This window comes from Vespa mandarinia, chromosome 9, assembly GCF_050613455.1.
Source record: "Vespa mandarinia isolate Hongniang chromosome 9, ASM5061345v1, whole genome shotgun sequence".
NCBI lineage: Eukaryota > Metazoa > Arthropoda > Insecta > Hymenoptera > Vespidae > Vespa > Vespa mandarinia.
The window spans coordinates 8,560,922-8,580,475 of record NC_140818.1 but is presented as its reverse complement, the minus strand read 5'-3'; the positions used below and the strand labels follow the sequence as shown (position 1 = coordinate 8,580,475).

At 34.5% G+C, this 19,554-nt stretch overlaps 4 protein-coding genes and 1 long non-coding RNA gene across 6 annotated transcripts; 3 read left to right on the top strand and 2 right to left on the bottom strand.

Moving 5' to 3' along the window:
* The first annotated feature begins 223 nt into the window (after window positions 1-223).
* LOC118440005 (cytochrome b-c1 complex subunit Rieske, mitochondrial) lies at window positions 224-1,634 on the top strand. Its single transcript, XM_035862426.2, has 4 exons — window positions 224-741; window positions 813-929; window positions 1,009-1,186; window positions 1,272-1,634. The coding sequence occupies exons 1-4, from the start codon at window positions 636-638 to the stop codon at window positions 1,561-1,563; spliced, it is 693 nt and encodes a 230-aa protein (XP_035718319.2). The 5' UTR covers window positions 224-635; the 3' UTR covers window positions 1,564-1,634.
* Window positions 1,635-2,272: 638 nt separating this feature from the next.
* On the top strand, window positions 2,273-3,171 carry MED11 (mediator complex subunit 11). Its single transcript, XM_035862427.2, has 3 exons — window positions 2,273-2,566; window positions 2,653-2,793; window positions 2,924-3,171. The coding sequence occupies exons 1-3, from the start codon at window positions 2,491-2,493 to the stop codon at window positions 3,043-3,045; spliced, it is 339 nt and encodes a 112-aa protein (XP_035718320.1). The 5' UTR covers window positions 2,273-2,490; the 3' UTR covers window positions 3,046-3,171.
* A 52-nt stretch (window positions 3,172-3,223) lies between these two features.
* Window positions 3,224-8,189, bottom strand: RtGEF (Rho-type guanine nucleotide exchange factor). 2 transcript variants are annotated; one of them, XM_035862403.2, is made up of 12 exons: window positions 7,732-8,174; window positions 7,521-7,647; window positions 7,231-7,408; window positions 6,927-7,142; window positions 6,612-6,810; window positions 6,308-6,535; window positions 6,148-6,226; window positions 5,959-6,077; window positions 4,158-4,287; window positions 3,895-3,996; window positions 3,742-3,826; window positions 3,224-3,668 (listed from the first exon to the last, which is right to left on the bottom strand). In XM_035862403.2, the coding sequence occupies exons 1-12, from the start codon at window positions 7,798-7,800 to the stop codon at window positions 3,506-3,508; spliced, it is 1,695 nt and encodes a 564-aa protein (XP_035718296.1). In that variant the 5' UTR covers window positions 7,801-8,174; the 3' UTR covers window positions 3,224-3,505. The 2 variants fall into 2 exon arrangements, with proteins under 2 accessions (XP_035718296.1, XP_085515469.1); XM_085659343.1 differs by lacking the exons at window positions 3,224-3,668; window positions 3,742-3,826 and having other exon boundaries at window positions 4,704-6,077; window positions 7,732-8,189.
* A 493-nt stretch (window positions 8,190-8,682) lies between these two features.
* On the top strand, window positions 8,683-10,821 carry LOC146872787 (uncharacterized). The gene is made up of 3 exons (XR_014982521.1): window positions 8,683-8,776; window positions 9,082-9,183; window positions 10,549-10,821. It is a non-coding gene; the product is annotated as an uncharacterized LOC146872787 (long non-coding RNA).
* Six4 (homeobox protein six4) lies at window positions 9,403-17,702 on the bottom strand. Its single transcript, XM_035862382.2, has 4 exons — window positions 16,331-17,702; window positions 15,100-15,561; window positions 11,030-11,355; window positions 9,403-10,935 (listed from the first exon to the last, which is right to left on the bottom strand). Exons 1-4 carry the CDS (start codon window positions 16,669-16,671, stop codon window positions 10,760-10,762), a joined length of 1,305 nt encoding a protein of 434 aa, XP_035718275.1. The 5' UTR covers window positions 16,672-17,702; the 3' UTR covers window positions 9,403-10,759.
* Window positions 17,703-19,554: the final 1,852 nt, after the last annotated feature.

The window sequence follows — 19,554 nt, the reverse complement described above, 5'->3', positions numbered from 1 at the left end:
TTATAATGGTTTACGCCAACAATGAGTACATGCGGTATTTCTCGATTGATTTCGACGAACAAGGTCTCATTTTAAAGATGAAGGTTCAAGCGATGACACAGTTTTTTTTTTTTTTTTTTTTTTTTTTTTTTTTTTTTTTTTGAAAAAGCTCATTTTCATGGAAAAATATGTCACAAAGTGAATCTTTTTGACACTATATTTCTATTGATTTTAAGAGAATAATTATCCACAAGTAGTAATAATCTGGCATATTTCTTTTCATTTGCTTTTGTCAAATGTACTATTATTTTTGCGACATACAAAAGTTTCTTACGTCACGCGGTAATTCGATTATTAAATTATATGTGAAGGTTATACAAGGGGTATAACCTACATAATCCTAATATATCGATGCAACAGGCGCATAATGAGAACAGTGTTTTCCTTGTAGTTCATGTTTTGTTTATGCCATATCTGTCACTGAAGTCACATACATTACGAAGTTAAGATAGTAAAGAGCTTATAAACCATGGAATATCATAATGTCATCTCTCGTAATAATGATAATCCTAAAACAATTGAAATGGAAACATTCGAAATACAGGATAACTTAACCTGATAAAATTATTTGGAATTTTTCCTCATAAATATAAAAAATGTGGAAAACGACAATGATATTCGCAAATACGATTATAGAATTAACTTCAAAAATCGCAAGAAAGAAAAGATATTTTCCAGCATCATTTGTAAGTTGTGATCCAAGTAAGTAAAAGAAATAATATCCTAATAATATCCTTGATCTAAATGATTTTTTGTCTTTTTCTTTTCTTTAGTTAGATATGCCCATTCTGACATTCCATTACCAGATTTTGAAGGGATATTAAAGCCAAATAAAAAACCGCTTGATTCAAATGAAAATCGAAAATGTTTAAATTATGCTGTATCTTTTGGTACATTTCATTATACATCCATTCTCTCATACTGGATAATACTTAAAATATAAATATATATATTATTTATATTTTATAGTTGCTGGAGTAACTTGTATGTATGTTCTTAAGTCTCATATGTTGCATTATATAATGTATTTGGCACCATCTCGTGATGTACTGGCTACGGCTCAAACAGAAGCCACATTGACTAATATACCAGAAGGGAAAGTTGGAATTGTTAAATGGCGAGGAAAACCAGTTTTTCTTTACCATAGGTAATTTATTATTATATGTATATATATACATAGAATTAAAAGTATATGAAAGAGGATATGAAATATAACTTTTTATTGCTATTAGAGCACAAAATATTATTGAGCAAGAAAGAGCAGCCGATATATCAATTTTGAGAGATCCTCAAACGGATGACGAAAGAGTGAAAAAACCCGAATGGTTAATTGTCATTGGAATTTGCACTCATTTAGGATGCATACCTATTCCTAATTCTGGTATTATTCCAGGAGGTTTCTTTTGTCCTTGTCACGGATCGCATTATGATGCGGCCGGACGTATACGAAAAGGACCAGCACCTATTAATCTTAATATTCCTAAATATGAATTCATTAATGATGAAAAAATAATTATCGGTTAAGTGGCTTTATCAGTTCTTTTTTATTCATGCTGAATAACTTGTATTTATAGAATTAATTTAGTTTTGACATTATCTGCATTGACTTTATCATAAAAATAAAAAACTAATATCTACTTATATATACGTAATTCTTAAAGTAAAATAATAGAAAAGAAATATTACTTTTATACTAAATAAAAAGAAAGAAATATTACTTATCAAAATTGTTCAACGCACCTAAAAAAATGGTGATCATTTTACGATTCACGAGAGACAATATTTACTGAATGAATCGTGAGAAATCAAAGTACATATATCTTTTTAGATATCTTTTCTTTTTTCACAAACAAAACTGTACTGTTCAGTCGTTGAACTGCTAAAGATTGAGATATTATAATAATGACAATAAAATCGTTCATGACTTCGTCGTCTTTCGAAGAAATAAAAAGTAGCGTAATATTCATTAAAATGAAATCCATGCTGATCTCGTTACAATTCAACAACATAATTAATTAATACGACAAGTTAATTATTTTACGTGTCATTATGCTAATTATCAACATATTACATACATTAAAACATCAACATATTACAATACATTAAAAACTATTGTGAAATAATATCGTCACAAATTTGAATGGCCGCCTTACTCCTACCATGAAAATGGAAGGGATATGTATGCGCAATAGGATTACTGCGCAGCTCGCTCATCGATGAATCTGAAGTTCGCAATATCGCAGCTTTAGTACGGCATATGTATAACATGTGTTTACGTTCAGTCGACTTTATTCTTCGAAGTTTATAACATACGTTTTGTCGTCTATTACGTTCATTTTCGAAAAAGCTTCTCTCATACGCAGTTATCTCTCAAGCTGTTCATCGTAATTATAATACTTTAATTAAGTACTTTTTGTACATATTATAAAATATAATACAAAATTCGTAAAAATGACTCCACCTATGGAGAGGATCCAAATCTTAGAAACTATTGAAAAAGATATCATTGTTTGTTTACAAAGTGCAGGTATATTTAAAACAGTAATATTAATATTTTGTACTGTCGTTAGATACATTTTGTAAGGTTATACGAATATTCGTGTATCATTATAGGGCAAGCGTTTATGGAATTAAGTAAGGAAAAGTCTAGTTTAAAGCAAGCAGAAGCCCAAACTCATCAATTTTTGAAAACTTTAGGCCATGTGGAATCAAAATTGAGCGAACAAATCAATTATCTTACACAAGTTTCGACAGGTTCGTAAATACTAAGACTTATAACCTCTAAATATTAATAATGTCCGTACTGAGAAATCTGACTCTGAAAAGAAATCTGTATTATTTCATGTTTATAATTATTTTTTTAATTAAATTTTTTATTCAACAGGTCAACCACACGAAGGTTCTGGATACGCGAGTCAAAAGGTTTTGCAAATGGCGTGGCATAGGTTAGAACATGCTCGTAGTAGAGTAAATGAACTGGAACGCATAAAAAATAAACCAAGATAAAAACTAATTTAAAGAAATATATATTTATAAATACATGTTCTGAACATAACAATAATTATATTTAGAAGGTATCGTCATGTATCATATAAAATATAACAATAAATTAATTTTTTATTTTTTATTTTATCTTTAATTTTCTTTTTATATTTCATCTTTCAAATCAGCTGTTATTAACAAGATGTAGTATAAGACACTAATTTGAGAATATGATATAATTTACAATGTATGTAAAATAGGCACATGATGAAACCTTCATTTATTTTATGAATGAACGAGTTACTATAAAAATAGATAAATAACATTTTACTATCTTAACGTTACCGTAATCTATGTTATGAACTTAAAGATATCTGAAAACATTCCAAGTACGATGCATCCTTTTGCGCGTTAAGATGCATGCGAGTAGCATGAATTAAATTCAAATTTGACGAATTTATTTCCTGAATGTTAATTATAAATTTTAAGATATGGAACTATCCATAGCAGCCATACTGCGTTTTACAGTAGCAGCTAATGAAAGGCGAGATCTTCTTTCTTCATCTAATTGTTTAGTAAGTAATGACATTTGTGACTGTAAATCTGTCATTTGATTTTTTAAGGTTTTTACAGTTTCCGATAATGACCTGAACAATACAATATTCGAATTAAACAGATAATTCATAAGTAATATATTAAAGATAGATTAAAAGAATATACCGATCAGCACGAGTATCCCAATTTACACCTCTCTTGTGCATCGATGATGCATCGCGCGTTCTTTGCCATTCAATATCCATCATAGCTAAGATATAAAATTTATCATAATAAATATGTAATATATACACATCTACAAAAAAGTTATGTACTTACAATTAGATTCATTAGAATTCATGGTAAATCTACTGTTGACAGAAAGACAGTAACTTTCTATTATTTTTAGAATAATTGCATCTTCTTCAAATTGACGTTCATCTGTTAAGAACAAAACACTATAGTGAAAAACAGAGTCTCTATTCTCTTCGAGTTCATTGATCGTATAAATTTCTCTTGTACAACAGATGCAATGACTGACAGATATATATATATATATATTTACGAAATGAAGAAAAGTTATATACGCGTTGCGATCTTACCAAATGTCTTGAGTGTATATAAAGGTGGGGCTGGACGTAACGAAGCGATACTCCAAGGAGTCTTAATCCCTGGAGATAAACAATGATCCGCTGCCGACCGCTGGCGTTTCCCGCTCATCTGACTGTTCATCTATATAAAATAATTTTTTATAAACATTAATAATAGTAACGCATGAAATTTCTTTTTTTTTTTGTATCTATAATGAATTATAAAAAGCATTCGGAGCACACGCCCTACCTACAAAAAGAAAAAAGAACTTGACTAAACTAAAAAAGAAAGTGAGCACAATGCATATTCGTTATACGAACGTGAAAAGGATAAATAATAATATAAATTTCTACGTGATTCGTGTTCTTTCCCGGTTATATGTATTTTATGAATAGTTATGTTAGCAAAGCAAAAGCATTCTTCACACAACATGGCTGTGAAATAGAAGCATAAAATCATTGATGATAAATGATTATTAGTGGTGAAATCAATGAAAGGAAATCAATCCAATTGAGAAGAAAAAAGAAAAAAAAAACAGCCATGCCATGGAAGCTTGCCTCGTTCCGTGCATCCTGACAATGGAATTGTTTTCTTGAGCCACCAATGAGCATATAATCCTGATCTATAAACTTGACCAGTTTGTTCAGGTTGTTCTTCAATAGTTGGTTGTACTGGACGGACCATTCGTTTTCCCTTTTTTTTAAGATTACTTTGGTGTAAATGTGGAATTGGTTCTGTAAACCTTTTGTGCTTAATATTTTCATAATCTTTTGTAGTAAGAAACACAATGTTTTTCTCTGTTTCTTCTTTCATATTATCAAATGCGTCTTTTACATCTTTTTTAATAGAGCTGGAGGAAGGTTGCTTTACCGAATGCGACATCTTATTAATATTCTCTGACGAAGGGAATGAACGTTCGCTATCTCTGGGTGTAGAGCCAAACGGGGAAGTACAAATGCATTGATGTTCAAATTTATTTTCATCAATTTCGCTTTCACTATGAGACGTTCTTATTGGATCTATATATTTACTATGACTGCATCTTTGAGATTTGTAACAGGAATTAAGCTCTGTTGAGTTTAAGTGATAACTTTCAGCCATTCCAGAATCTGATGAGTGCAAACTGGTAGTAGGACATAAATGTTGATCATTTCTTAGATTTCCATTATCAGCTCTGTTTACGTGTGTTACAGAATCTTGAACACTGAGTTTTGAGATGTCTGGTATTTTTGGATAAAGCTCGACAACGTCCCAACATTTTATTGTACCACCGCAAGGCATATATTCGCGTGGTATGTCTAAATTTTCTCGATAATGATCGTGTGTTCGCGGTAGTAAAATTGGCACTGCAGAATTACTTGTAGAAAGTAATATATTTGGCAGGACGTGGCTCGTTGTACGGCCAGCAGGTAAACTCTTGCTGGTTTCGAACGTAGAACGATCCCCGTAAGCGGCCCTCGATGCAAAGTTCGTGAGAGAATTACTTTCTATACCATAGGTACGAAGATCGGTATTTCCAACCTCGTATCTGACATCGAGCGTTAAAGTAGATTTACGTAATATTTTTGGCGGATCTTGACTATTTTCATTGTCGATAATCGTTTCACAATCGGACATACATTCGCTACTTTTGTTAGGAAAAATAGTATACGTTACATTACATCTGCGCATCTTTACGTTACTTAAATCTGGCTTTAAGACATATTGAATATAAAGTAACTTTTTCATTAATTCAACTTCTATGATTTTTTTCCTCACGAGCCTTGCAAAGTACCTCGAGAGCCGCGTATACGGAGGATGATTATAACTCACTCGAGGCATTGTTGGTGATTTCAATACATTGGTACCCTGTTCTTGGACTAGAAGCTCAATCCAACGTTGCCTCTCTTCTTTACTTGCACACAATACCGTTATATTTTCAATCATTGGTCCTACGAAAAAGAAATGATATAGATAATATTTGATTTGTAAAAATTTAAATAATCACAGAATTGACTATACCCGTTATTTCAAAAGCATTCCTTATTTCATCAGTGTCCTCTGTTGCTGTAACATTAATGCCTGTCAATGGGAGTTTCCCCTAGGAAATAGTTAAATTTACATGGACAAATTCATATATAAAAAGTAATATGCTTTAGACAATTTTGAAATGATAGTATACCTCATAAATAAAAGAACTCATTCTTGGACTGGTACTCAATACTAATAACGTAGAGGGAAAGAGAACGAAATATCTGTCTCTTCTATCTACACCTGTCGCTAGAGTCACAGATCCAACGTGAAGTATTTCACCAAGGGAACTTAATTCTTCACCTTCCCAACCTTTAATGCCACTAGTTAATACCTGTAGTGCTAATTCACGTTGTTTACGTATCGAAGAACAAGAATCCTATTAACGTTTGATAATAATAAGCATCTTTCATACGTTATGTTAGATCAAATTTTATGACAAATATCAATTTTACCGCTATTTCCCTATAAACCGCTATACTTCGTTGCGTGTCTCCTCTATCGGAATGATTTTTTTCCGTGTACCTTTCTAATTCTTGTAGCATAGCAGAGTACTTGTCTAATCTTCTAAATGGTTTACTAAGACCCGTCGTTAAAACTAATATACCTGGAGAAATTGCACCGCTATCTTCCATAAATTCATTTAATTCGTCTCTGTAACAGTACTTCTTGTAATTTCTCCAATAGAAACTATTTCTCTAATAGAGAGAGAGAGAGAGAAGAGAGAGAGAGGGGGAAATAACATGAATACTATGCAATATATTTTTTACCTGTATCTATCAAGAATGCAGACCGCTTGTGGATGATTATTACAATATGCGGTATGAATAGATTTTAATCTTGGAGCAAGAGTTAAAAACAAATTTCCTATTCTACCAGCTACACCTTGTAGAACGGTAGCTTCCAAATTTGTAAGAAGACGTTGATGCATTTCCAAAACTTCGTGTATATTACCTAATAACTGTTTGTACTCTTCCTTTTTTAATCTAGGATTATAATATAGTTAATTCATGATTATAATAGTATAATGAATATAATGTTAGATGAAAAATAATCAGATGCCATGAGACCTACATATTTGATGATTCTAATGGTTGCAAGAAATTATTAACTAAGCCTTGTAATTCCGCTACATTAATTCTTTCGGAATCTACAATGTCTTTTATTACTATATCACGATTAAGTTTCTGATGAACAGGTGATTCCGGTAAACCTTTATCTGAGGATACTTTAACAGAAGATAGTCCATTATCTGCAATAATATAAATTCTTATATAAGAAAAATTGAATCAAATCTTGATACAACAGAATGATATAACATATCATTTATTTAATATAATACTTGTATAAGATATAAATCTCACCTGGTACTCTATGCTCTTTGACATAATTAGATGGAAACCATCCAGTTTTATCATGCAACGTACCCTCCCACCAACCTTCATCGTCCGTTTGAGTTATCGTTATTATATCACCTTTCTTAAAGCACAACTGTAAATTACAATCCAAATTTGAGATGTATTGGATCGACTTATCTGTAAATCATTATTTTTACTAGAATAAGATCTCACATACTTCATCGTTATTCTTTCCCTTAAAGGAAAAGAGTGCTGTCACAAACTTAGGTGCATCAGGTTTTGACATAACTATGGATGTTTTTCAAATATCTTGCAGTTCAATTAAAAGGGAATAGTCAGAAAATGAATCACTAGCATTTAAATGTGAGAATATTTTACAAACTTGAAACGTAATTATTGCATGTACTTTTTATACACTGAAGAGAGTAAGTGCAGTGACAGTACAATCACTATTTAAGATTCAATTATTTACATTATTATAACAATACCGAGGGGCTACTTTATATCCATTAATAAATATGACATATTATAATTCTAATCCGGTCCAATCACACTGAATTCTATCTATATAATGCTTATAAAGTGCAATTGCAGACATTACATTTATATATCTTGCCAACCTATACTTGCTACAAAGTATTCTATAAATAACTCGGCCTTTGCATCACATGACCATGTTTACTGGTATGTTCTTGACAGCGCCGTGCTTATGAAATGGCACTAATTTTTTGGATTCTTCATTTATAAAAAAAAAAATTTATATTTTTCTCAACAATTATTAACAACAAAGCTACTTAATCTGATAATAATAATAAAATATACATTATAAAATATTCCTCGTATATAACCTTCATTGAAATTTATATGAATAACGTCGATCTCTTTATATATTTATTAAAATACATTTTATTATTATGTCAATAGAATAATAATAATAATAATAATAATAATATATATATATATATTATTGTCATTTACGTGTGTATGGCAAGGAATTATTTTAAATTTTAATGATTAATTTTTTTGAAATTGTCCAATCACGATTTAATATGGTCAGCCAATAGAAACGAAGGATTTTAACTATTGACCAATTAGAACGTTAGATTCTATCATGACGAAGTTTATTACGAAGGTAATAATAAAGTCGATCATATAGTGTTTAAAGCGAGTAATTTTCTCTGGATTTATATAGATTTATTTTTTTCGTTTACCTTGTTATTTTGCAAAAGAGAAACTTATCTGTATGCATTTTAATACATACGGTAAGTATAAGTAATCAATGGTTTTTAATATTTTCTAAACGCGTACTTTATAAAATTGACTTAAGGTTATTTCCTTTTGTAACTCTTTCTTTTTTTTTATGTGTTCGATCGACTATCCTACAAAGATAAGAAATAATACATATTTTTTTTCTTTGATTTAATTCTGAGAAGATCTCTCAGTACGAATTACATTTTATTTATTAAAAATCACTAATTTTGGGGAATACACAGATACTTTCTCTCATTATATACATTACATACATTATCATTAGAATATTATATATGCTTTTTTTTTATATACATAGGAATATTGGAAAATAAAAGAAGTTCGTCTTTAACAGTAATTTCGATGATCATCATACTTATTTCCACACACTGCTACAGCGTGTTACGTCGGAATCGTATTTGTAAGTTCAACATAAATATATTTCTTTTTAGTCGATTCATACATACATACATACATACATCTATATGTGTATATATATATGTATATATATATATATATATATATATATATATATATATTTATGCAATTTTAATTTAATCCGTTTAAAGCAAGGTAGTACAGAGATACATGATAGATAAATTGATATTTATAAAACGTAAAAGATATTGTGCGGACTATGTCGAAAATATATCGTTAAATATCATTAAAAAAACGTTAAACGTTTTTATTCTGTCAATAAATTGTTATGGATCGTTGTTGATTTTTTTGAAATCTAAACGCCTTTTTTTTTCTTTTTTTTTCTTTTTTTTTTTTAACGTACGCTTCGCGTTATGGACATTACTACACGAATTTCATAAAATTCGACTAGTTTATTTATTTATTTATTCTTTTATTTATTTATTTATTTATTTACTTACTTTTTTTTTCTTGTTGTCCGTTATAATCGTAATTGATTTTAATTTTTCTATCACTTCGATGATATAGTTCATTAAGTATGTATGTACTAACTCGATGTGACATAGAATACTCTATTTAAGAAAAAAATTCGACGAGAAGTATTTTTAAAAATTCATCAAAGTATTACGGCTATCGAATCATATCCGTCATTCGTTAAAATTTACTTACACAGCAGGATTTTTCTAATACACGCCATGATATCTCAAAAGTAAATTAAAGAATTGTGTGGTATGTGTATGCGTGCGTGCGTGTGTGTGTGTATGGTGTGTGCATTGTATGTATGTGCATACGTGCGTGCGCGCACGGGTAAAACCAGTTTTCGAGCTCCTCCCTGATATTTAATGGATATTGCCTCGGTCTCCCATTGGTTAAATCATTTATTTCACGTTCCTTGCAAAGATGGCCGATGTTCTTTTGCACAATTTAAATGCATTTTCAATGCACCGATCGCTATTTAATTTATTATAAGATACGTTTAGGCCCTTCAATTCGAAGAAATTGGTTGGTACCGCACCGATTTGGTAATCACAGTTTTTAAGTGACGAGTCGAATCGTTCTTTAATTTCTTCTTGTTCCTTTTTTTTCTTTTTTGTTTTTTTTTTCCTTTTTTTTTCTTTTCTTTTTTCGATTTTTTTTCTCCTTTTTTTCTCCTTTTTTTCTCTTCTCCTTTTCTTTTTCCTTTTTTTTTTCTTTTTTTATCGTCAGTATTAAGAACGATAGTTGATCCGCCGTTTGTTACGGATAGCGAGTTAAAAAAATATCTCAAATGTGTGTATTGTCTGTCGTCGGTATGAATGATTTTTTCTTTTTTTTTTTTTCCCCCACGTGACGAAAATCGACGATCGAAGAAAATTTGTCCTTTCGTTAGCATCGATATTACACAATGATGATGATGATGATAATGATGACGACGATGATGAGGATGATGATGATGATGATGATGATGATGATGATGATGATACACCAATGGAAAAACTTTGGGACACGAAAAATCAGGCAAAGGCGTGAATACGAGCCAAGGAATCGTCATTCGGTCCGTGATGACCTTGCTCGTTTCGTTCGCCATCGTAATCCGTTGGTCACATGGAATGTTGCGGCGGAGGTAACATAATTTCGTAGCCCGTTGGCATGCCTTGCTGATGATGATGATGATGATGAGAACCGGACATCATTTGATGATGGGTTTGTTGATAATATTGATGATGCATACTGGTATGACTGGGATAATAAACCGAACTCTGTTCGACGTCTTTACCTGAAGAAATTTCGAGGAAGGATGATCACGGAAATTCTTTTAAAAATTATTCAAAAATAAATAAATATTTTTTAATTACAAAACTTGAACTCACCGCTGTCGTAAACACTACGACCATAGCATAACGCTTTAACGTCGTTCATCGGACTTAAACCACCATTGTGTGGATGAGCCGTGTGTACGGAGGACGGCGTTACAGGAGTCGCGTATCCATGATGATGAGGCCCCATAGGACTCATACCCATTGGACTACATGGATTCATTGCTGCTGGCGACATACCCATCGTTGATAAAGGTGACATCGCTAAATTCGGACTGTCCGAATCGATACTCTGCAATGATTGCATATTGCCTCCGTTGCTCACCGAATTACTTATTGTACTGTTCGTTGTGCTTTGACAATTTAGTGGCAGCATATCCCTAAAAAGAGAAATACATTAAATTCGACGATATATCTCATCGATAATATTTCCATCTATTAATCACGATCGTTTCCGAAAGAAAAATCATAAGTTAACAAGCACTTATTTCATTCGTTTCTTTGGAAAAAAAAAGAACGTTTTTCGTTCGTGTTCTTCATCCCACAAAGTTCCCTCATAAATCTTGCGTTTTCGAGGATCACATGCGAGCTCTCTGCCATTGTCTTAAGAACCCAGAAGAAACTTATAACTCACGCGGAAGGTCCTAGGTCTAGAACGATTAGCTTTTGACCCTCACATTTTGAGGGTACGCACTCGCAAAGGCAATTTTTACTTGCCTGACCAACTTCTGAGAATTTTCTTCTTTTCGTTTAGCGACGAGAAAGAAAAAGAGAACTAGAGAGAGAGAGTGAGAGAGAGAGAGAGAGAGAGAAAGAGAGAAAGAGAGAAAGAGAGAGAATCAAAGGAGCAGGAGCAAAGCCACTTTATTCTCGCATTGTTTTACTGCTCGTGAAAATAAAAGTGTTCTCGCATACACACGTATACGTGTACGCCAGTTTCTCTTGATGTATATACGTGCTAGACTGTGAAGCACGTGCGTACACACGGTGGTCCATATGCAACAACGACCCCGCCCATGGCCACGGTTCTCCTTCGTTTCTTTCTTCCTTCCTTCCTTCCTTCCTTTCTTCCTTCCTTCTTCTTGTCCTGCTTTCCTTTTTCTTTTTCTCTCTTTTTATATAGACGCAAGGGCGCAAGCATTTTTATGCTTCGCGCTCTTCAAGGCCTAAGCCTTAAGAAATACGCCCTATGGTGGTCCTCGCATGGCCTCCTTCGCCTTTCTTTTTTCTCTTACTCTCCCCTCTTTTTAACACCCTTCTTTTACGTTTACCTCCACTGTTTTCTTATAATGTGTTAACAAAAAGAAAAAAAATAAATAAAAAAAAAAAAAAAAAATTACATAACCGATCGAATCGAGAGAAAGAGATAGGAAGATTTGCAACATTTTTGGATCATTTTTATTTTTATTACTTGCGAATGTATAAATGAGAAAGTTGTGGAATTGTAGACGAAAAAAAAAAGAAAAAAAAAAAAGAAAAGAAAACGAAAGAAAGAAGAGAGAATTGGTTCGGTTTTTTCTTTCTCTTTTTTTTTCTTTTTTTTTTTTCTTTTTTTTTTTTACCATTCGTATCGATCTTCCTTTTTTCTTCTTTCGATAGATCAGATCAAAGATGGCTCGAGCAAAGATGAATCCCTCGCGAGTAGTTTTTCGGCGAAGAACCGATTCGACCTTTCTCCCTTTTTCCGCCCTTAACGTTCTCCTTCGAGAAAGACTCTAGGAAAAGGAAACGCGACGCCCCATTACCGTTTTATGACGCAGCTACGGTTACATCTCGCGTTTCACCATTGAGCTGTTCGCACTACCAATAGTTTACTACATAAAGGCCACGGCCGGCCCTCCCCTGCTACCCCGATTTATCTTCGTTGGGCCGTCCCACCGCGAGTAAGCTCCGCGTCCATTCCGCAATCTTTTCCTTCTCCTTATTAACGCAATTACAAAACATTCCTTTTCGCTACCTATGCTCCCGATAATTTTCTTTCCTCGCGAAGATAATTAATTATTCGATTTTTCTTTCCCTTTTCTTTTCTTTTCCATTTTTTAACAAAATCTGCTCTTTCACATCATTTGAAATTAATAACTTATGTACGTCAAGCGTTTCGAAAAAAGTAATATTTCGTTATCTAAACGATTTATGATTTTTATTGTTTCGTTGATTATTTTTCAATCAATTTTAATATTATCATCTCTCTCCCCCCTCTCTCTCTCTCTCTCTCTCTTATTATTCATTCTGTTAAAATATCCCAAATAAACGATCAGAAGATATATTTTCTATTGAATTATAGAGTCCAGTTAGCAAGTTCGGTCGATTGGTCCAGAAGAAACGTTCGAGACGAGGCCTTCTGTGTTAGCCCATGACCGCGGTTAAGTCGTAGCCATAACAACGCGGAGTTCGTTCCTTTCTTTATGTACCTATACTATTGCACGCTTGTACGTAGGCACAAACATAAATACTACACGCATTACTAGTAAATGTGTGTACGCACGCGCGGCTTTACGTACGGTGATTCGTTCGACGAGTACGCCTTGCGATACTCTGACTGCGCCGTGATATCGGCCATTGCCTCGAAAGAATATCTTACATGACACGTGTGTATTGTTACTCCTTTTCTTTCTTTCTTACTTTCTTTTCTTTTCTTTTCTTTTCTTTTCTTTTTTTTTCTTTCTTTTTGATAAATACAATCCAATCCTACAATTTTTCTTTTTATCTTGTCGTTATCGGGAAGCCTTGAAAATCAAATCAAAATGTTAAACTTGGCAAAATTTAATATCATTGGCGTAACAAAAACGTTTACAGAAACTGGCCAATCATTGATAATAAATTCATTTATGGGACTAGGTCGATTAAATTGTGAATTCGAATATATTAAAATCACGAGTTTCTTATTATTCTTTATTCTTTAATATCACGGTCGGAAGTCGATACCATGTGTCCGCACCGAAAAAGAACACTACATATAACATCAGCGAGTCAGCAAAATTCGCCGAAAGGTGGTATGATGTTGAGTTAATCTACGCATTTAATTACTGCATCATTCATATGGTTAGAAACGTACGAGTGTATTTTTGTTGACGAGAACATCGGTATTTTCATTTATTTATAATCGAGATAATTAGGTAATAATATTATTTTATATGAAATATATATATATATATATATATATTTCATAAAAAAAAATTGTTATCCTTCGGCCATTCTTGATGGCTTATCAAAATGTTCTTTAATAATCTTGCCAACTAATCAGTGTTCTAATCGCATTCATCGAGATCGCACCCCCTTGCATTTATTTAATCCCTCATAAGTTTGTATACATCTTTGCCGGTCGAAAGGTAAATAAATTCTCGTATCAGATAATCGTTCGCTAGAATTACATTTCCTTATCGAATTGATTCGTCTTGCCGTTTTGTTTAACACACCCTTTCACTTATATCTTTAATGGTTTAGAAGGAATTAGGAATCCTGATTGAAAAAGCAATTGTACCAGGCATCATCATCATCATCGTTGAAACATTTCCTTGCAAAACGAACAAATATATTTTCCTGACGAATTCGATCTTTTTCCTTTTGAGAAGTTATTTATTAACCAACCTTTTCCTCGAACAAACAATCAGTTAATTAAAAATGACACAGTAGTTCATGTCGCATATCTATACCAAATGATTTACCGATTTTTTACGACGGACCCGAAAAAAAAAGAAAAAGAAGGACATGGGTCAGAGGACACATGTCGAAACACTTGTTGCTCCTTGAAAAAGAAGAGACCCCCTGTCGATACATGTGCCCTCCATACACGAAACTCTCGTCACGGGACGCTTTTATTACTCTTCACCGAGAATTTCTATGGTATTCGAGAGAAAAGAGAAAAGACAAAGAAAAAAGAAAGGTGTCTCTCGGTATGTAGATCACAATTTTTCTGTCATCATTCTTTCGAGTGTTCTCGAAAGTGCGATAGGATTCGAATTTGTGAACGTTCTTTGAAATTTATACGCGCGCGCGTGTTTACGAATTTGAAAGAGTTGTTTGATTAATAAAAGAAAAAGAAAAACAAAAAAAAAAAATATATATATATATATATAGAGAGAGAGAGAGGGATAGAGAGAGAGAGAGAGAAACGATCAACTTACGATCTGGTTTGCGGCGTACGATCCCTTTGTCTTCGATTTTTAAACCAATTAGAGACCTGGGTCAACGTGAGGCCCGTTTTCTTGGCCAAGTTTTTCTTGTCGTCGGGCGTCGGGTACCTGTTTCTCATGTAGCACTCCTTCAAAGCATTCCTCGATCGTTCCTTGAAGCAATAGACGGTCTCTTCGCCATCCCAGATCGTCTTTGGCAATGGATACTTCTTTCGAAGTCGATACTTATCGACGGCACCCAAAGGACGACCACGAATCTTCTCGGCTTCGCGGTAATGCGATTTGTACCACATTTGTTGAAGTTCTGGATGCCGTCGCGGCGAAAACGGATGACTCTCGAGGATCGAGTAGAGCTCGTGATAGGCACCACGATGAAATGCTACCGCCGCTCGAGCCATTAAAACGCTCTCGCCGCCACGCAGCAGCTCACCGGGTGGTAACGACCAGAGAAACCTGATAAATGCAAGGAGAAACCTTCAATTACACGCTTTTTTTCTTATTTCTTTTTTATTTTGTTTTGTTTGTTTGTTTTTCTCAATCCGTTCTATTACTTTAACTTTGATTATAAAAGAAATTTCAATTACGATACTAAATCGAATTTTTATGAAAAGTTGTTTGATCGATCGATCGTTTACAATCATCCTAATATCCGTCAAGTTATTTAGGTAATAATCCTAGAGCGTTGAATTTGAAACCACACTTACAAACAATTCTCTCTTTCTCTTACTCCCCTTTTCCCCCGTGGTCCTTTTACCGACTATCGGCCAGGCATATCTCACAGCCGCATATTCGTTCCGTTTACGAGCAGAGCCAAACGACTCGTTTTGTTTGTGCTCGATAGTGTGCGGCTTTATTAAAACGAAGGGCCCAATGTTTCTTCGCGTCGGCATTTATTGTCTCGTTTATTTCTTTTCACGATTATCGATTCTTTGCAGGAAGAAATAAAGAAATAATATTAACGAGCGACGAGAGGTATAAGATGTAAACGGTCGACGTTATTTGTCAAATGTAACGATCGACCGTTCTAAGAAAATAATTTTCGAACGAAGAAATAGAAAAAGATTTAATACTCATTGTAAAACGTAAAGGGGGAGGTGAGGACCGATTGAGTGTCGATCGTAGTTAGAAATAATTATTAAAGTTTATCCAAATTATTTATATTATTTATTTAGACATTGAATTTTATTTCCGACGAAATAAAAAGAAAATATATTTATTTCACCTAGTAAGTTTCTCGATGTCTTGACTCTGCGACAGGGCTTCGCACATGCAGGATATTTGTTCGGGTGTAAAATTGCTGATGGTTGTACCGAGTGAGAGTCCACCGATATTTCCAATATTCGTAGATACGTTCGACGAACTGCAGGTGGACAATTCTTGGGGATACTGTGGACTACCGTCCGACGTTGGCGTTAAATTCTGTGGTTGTGCATGATGGCTCAGTGTAAGGGCTGACATCGAAGAATTGCTGTATTGTCCGGCAGCAGTGTTCCGATGCAAGCCACCCATTTGACTATTACAGTCGCTGTTCGGCGGTGACAGCTGATCCGAACTATCAGACATTCTTAGGAACCTCGAAGGTTTTCATGAACACGCTCGCATACGCCTACGTACACATAAACACGCGGTACACTCGGGCCCTTTGAGAAAATCGAACTTAAAAAATTTTCTTCCTTTTGATTCGAACGAATCGATTATTCGGAACAACCCGACAGCTCCTTGATTTCTACTCCTTCTCCTATTTCTATCAACGGTATGTTTCTTTCATACTACTGATTTAATTTGTAATACCATTATTATTACTATTATTATTATTATTGATATTAGTAGACGATTCAACATTGCCGATCGCGAGAGAAACGAAAGAATGGCTCGCGATCAGAGTAAACATCCGATGTTCGCACGATCGACGAGCCTAGCTCGTTGTTTAATCACGCGCGATTCATTCATATCCACGGTGTTGTCGTTCACGTCTTTTCCATTGAGTCCGTTACACAGCACACAAATTTTTACGGGAGAAAGATCGAACGTTTTTCGATCTAATATATATAGTTCAATCGTTGATTATTAATTCTTACTTTTCACTCAGTCTTATTATAACGTGTATAACTTTGAGACGTCTATTAAAGTAAGATTTCCGAACACTTTGCAACGGATCACTTGGCATTCCAATGATGTTCAATAGTCGATCATTGCGACTTATAGACGTCGTTTGTATCCGAAGAAAATAGAAGCAAGAATGAATCACGATAATCGATAATTCCACATGCTCGATCACCGTTTTCTTTCTTCTTTGAAAATGTAAAAAGCATTGATATCTATTAGCACGATTATCATCGTTCGTAATTCGCATACGAGTAGCTACGTAAACGACGAAGACACAACAGAGTAAAAGCTAAACGTGGGATATCGTAACGAAGACACACACGCCGAGGGCGGATAAAGATCGTTCTTCTTGATAGGTAATTATGCAAGCGTCGATTATAAGGACTCCTTTGGCCTCCGTTGAAGGCACACTCACTGAGTGACCAAGTCACCAAGTTAGTAAAAGCGAACTCGCTCCACTACTTGCTACGTAACGCCGTTGCCGTGCTTGTGCCGTGCTGATGTTGGTATAGCTTAGAACTCTCTGATGGTGATGGTGATGGTGGTGGTGGTGGTGGTGGTGCTGGTGTTGCTGGTGGTGGTGGTGGCGGCGGCGGCGGCGGCGGCGGCGGCGGCGACGACGACGACGGCGGCGACAGCGGTGATGTGATGGTGGTGGTGGTGGTGTTGGTGGTGGTAGTGGTGATGGTGGTGGTGGCGGTGGCGGTGGCGGTGGCGGTGACGGTGGTGGTCTTCTCTCTTCCTCTTCTTCTTCTTCTCTTCTCTTTTTTTCGACGCACGCTTGCCTATACAGGACGAAGATCAGAGTGGCTCGACTCCGAACGAGCAGCGTTCTGTCATTGGCCGACGCGTACTCGTCGATGTCGTACGATTGGTCGAGCCTAGGGGCGGTCCAAGACTCTCTACCCCCGCTGGAACATTCACCCCATACAGCAGCCGTCGTCCTTTTTCATTCTTCTCTCTCTCTCTCTCTCTCTCTCCTCCCTCCTCCCTCCTCCCCCTTCTCTCTCTTTTTATGCTCAATCCTTCAATACTACTTACCTTTTTAGAGAACGTTCAAGGATTTTCCCAAATGTCGATGCATTTCGATTGATTAAAATCATTCCCTCTTTATCATTATTACGACTTATCCCTTAATCGAATTTTATACTTTTACCTATTCATATTATTTAATCGTATAGACATTGGTATAAATGGTAAATGCTTCTTCCTTAGGGAAATTCGCCTGAAAAAAATAATCAAACGATGAACGTTTGAGAATGCAAATGGTCATCAACAAACACCGGAAACGCGTCACGTCATCGTACGCCTTGTTTTGACTCTACGTTCCTCTATCGCACCACTGTCCGTTTCATCGGCAATTTCAAAACAATCGTTCGACGATTTCCCGTTCGATTACATCGTTCCTCGACAGATAAGAAATATGGAAATTTATTATCGTTCATGGAAAATACCTGACTAGCAAACCTATATCGTGTTTCATTTCAATCTAATAATGTCCCTATGTCGATCGAAGAATAACGGTAAGAATTGTTTTATCGTAGTAATTATGTTTTTAACTTTATAACGAGATCCCGAGCTATATCTGTCGAAAAAGTTTATTTCATGTTCGTTCACGACTGCATTCGGTGCAAGCTGTGTTATCGCTAACGAATTTGATACTCCTCTACTCGTGTATACTTTATAATTGCGTTTATTTTTCAACCTTATGATTACTCTGTCCTGTTGAATCCTTTTTTCTCTTTTTTCTTTTTTTTTTCTTCTTTTTTCTTTTTTTCTTCTTTTTTCTTCTTTTTGAATTTATTTCTACAGAGTAATCCCAGATAATGGATGAGGAACAATCTCGGGGAAACTCGACCCGTACCATAGATCGATATAAAATTATTTTGAAAAGTAACACAGAGAAAATTTCAAGACGACGAGGAAGTCGTCGAGCCAACGAGAGTAACGTAGATCAATGAGAACCGATATTTCTGTGGCAGACGAGCGAAGATGTCTTTCCGCGGGCAGCCTGATCTTTCACGACTCTCGGCACGCCTCGACAATCCTTTGAACGTGCTCCGCCTTTTCTCTCTAATTGCCAACAGAACGTCCTAACGTTGAACCCACCGTTGGACCGTAACCAACCAAGTGACGTTGTCTTTTTTTACTAATGCGCCAAACCTAACTGTATAACGGATTTGGATATTTAACAAAAAAGAAGGATGAGAACACTAGTTTCCGCGTGTCCTTTCGAAATTTGTAATGAAAGTGAATTGATTTACCAATAATCACTATATATATGTATATATATATATATATATATATATATATATATATATATATATATATATATATATA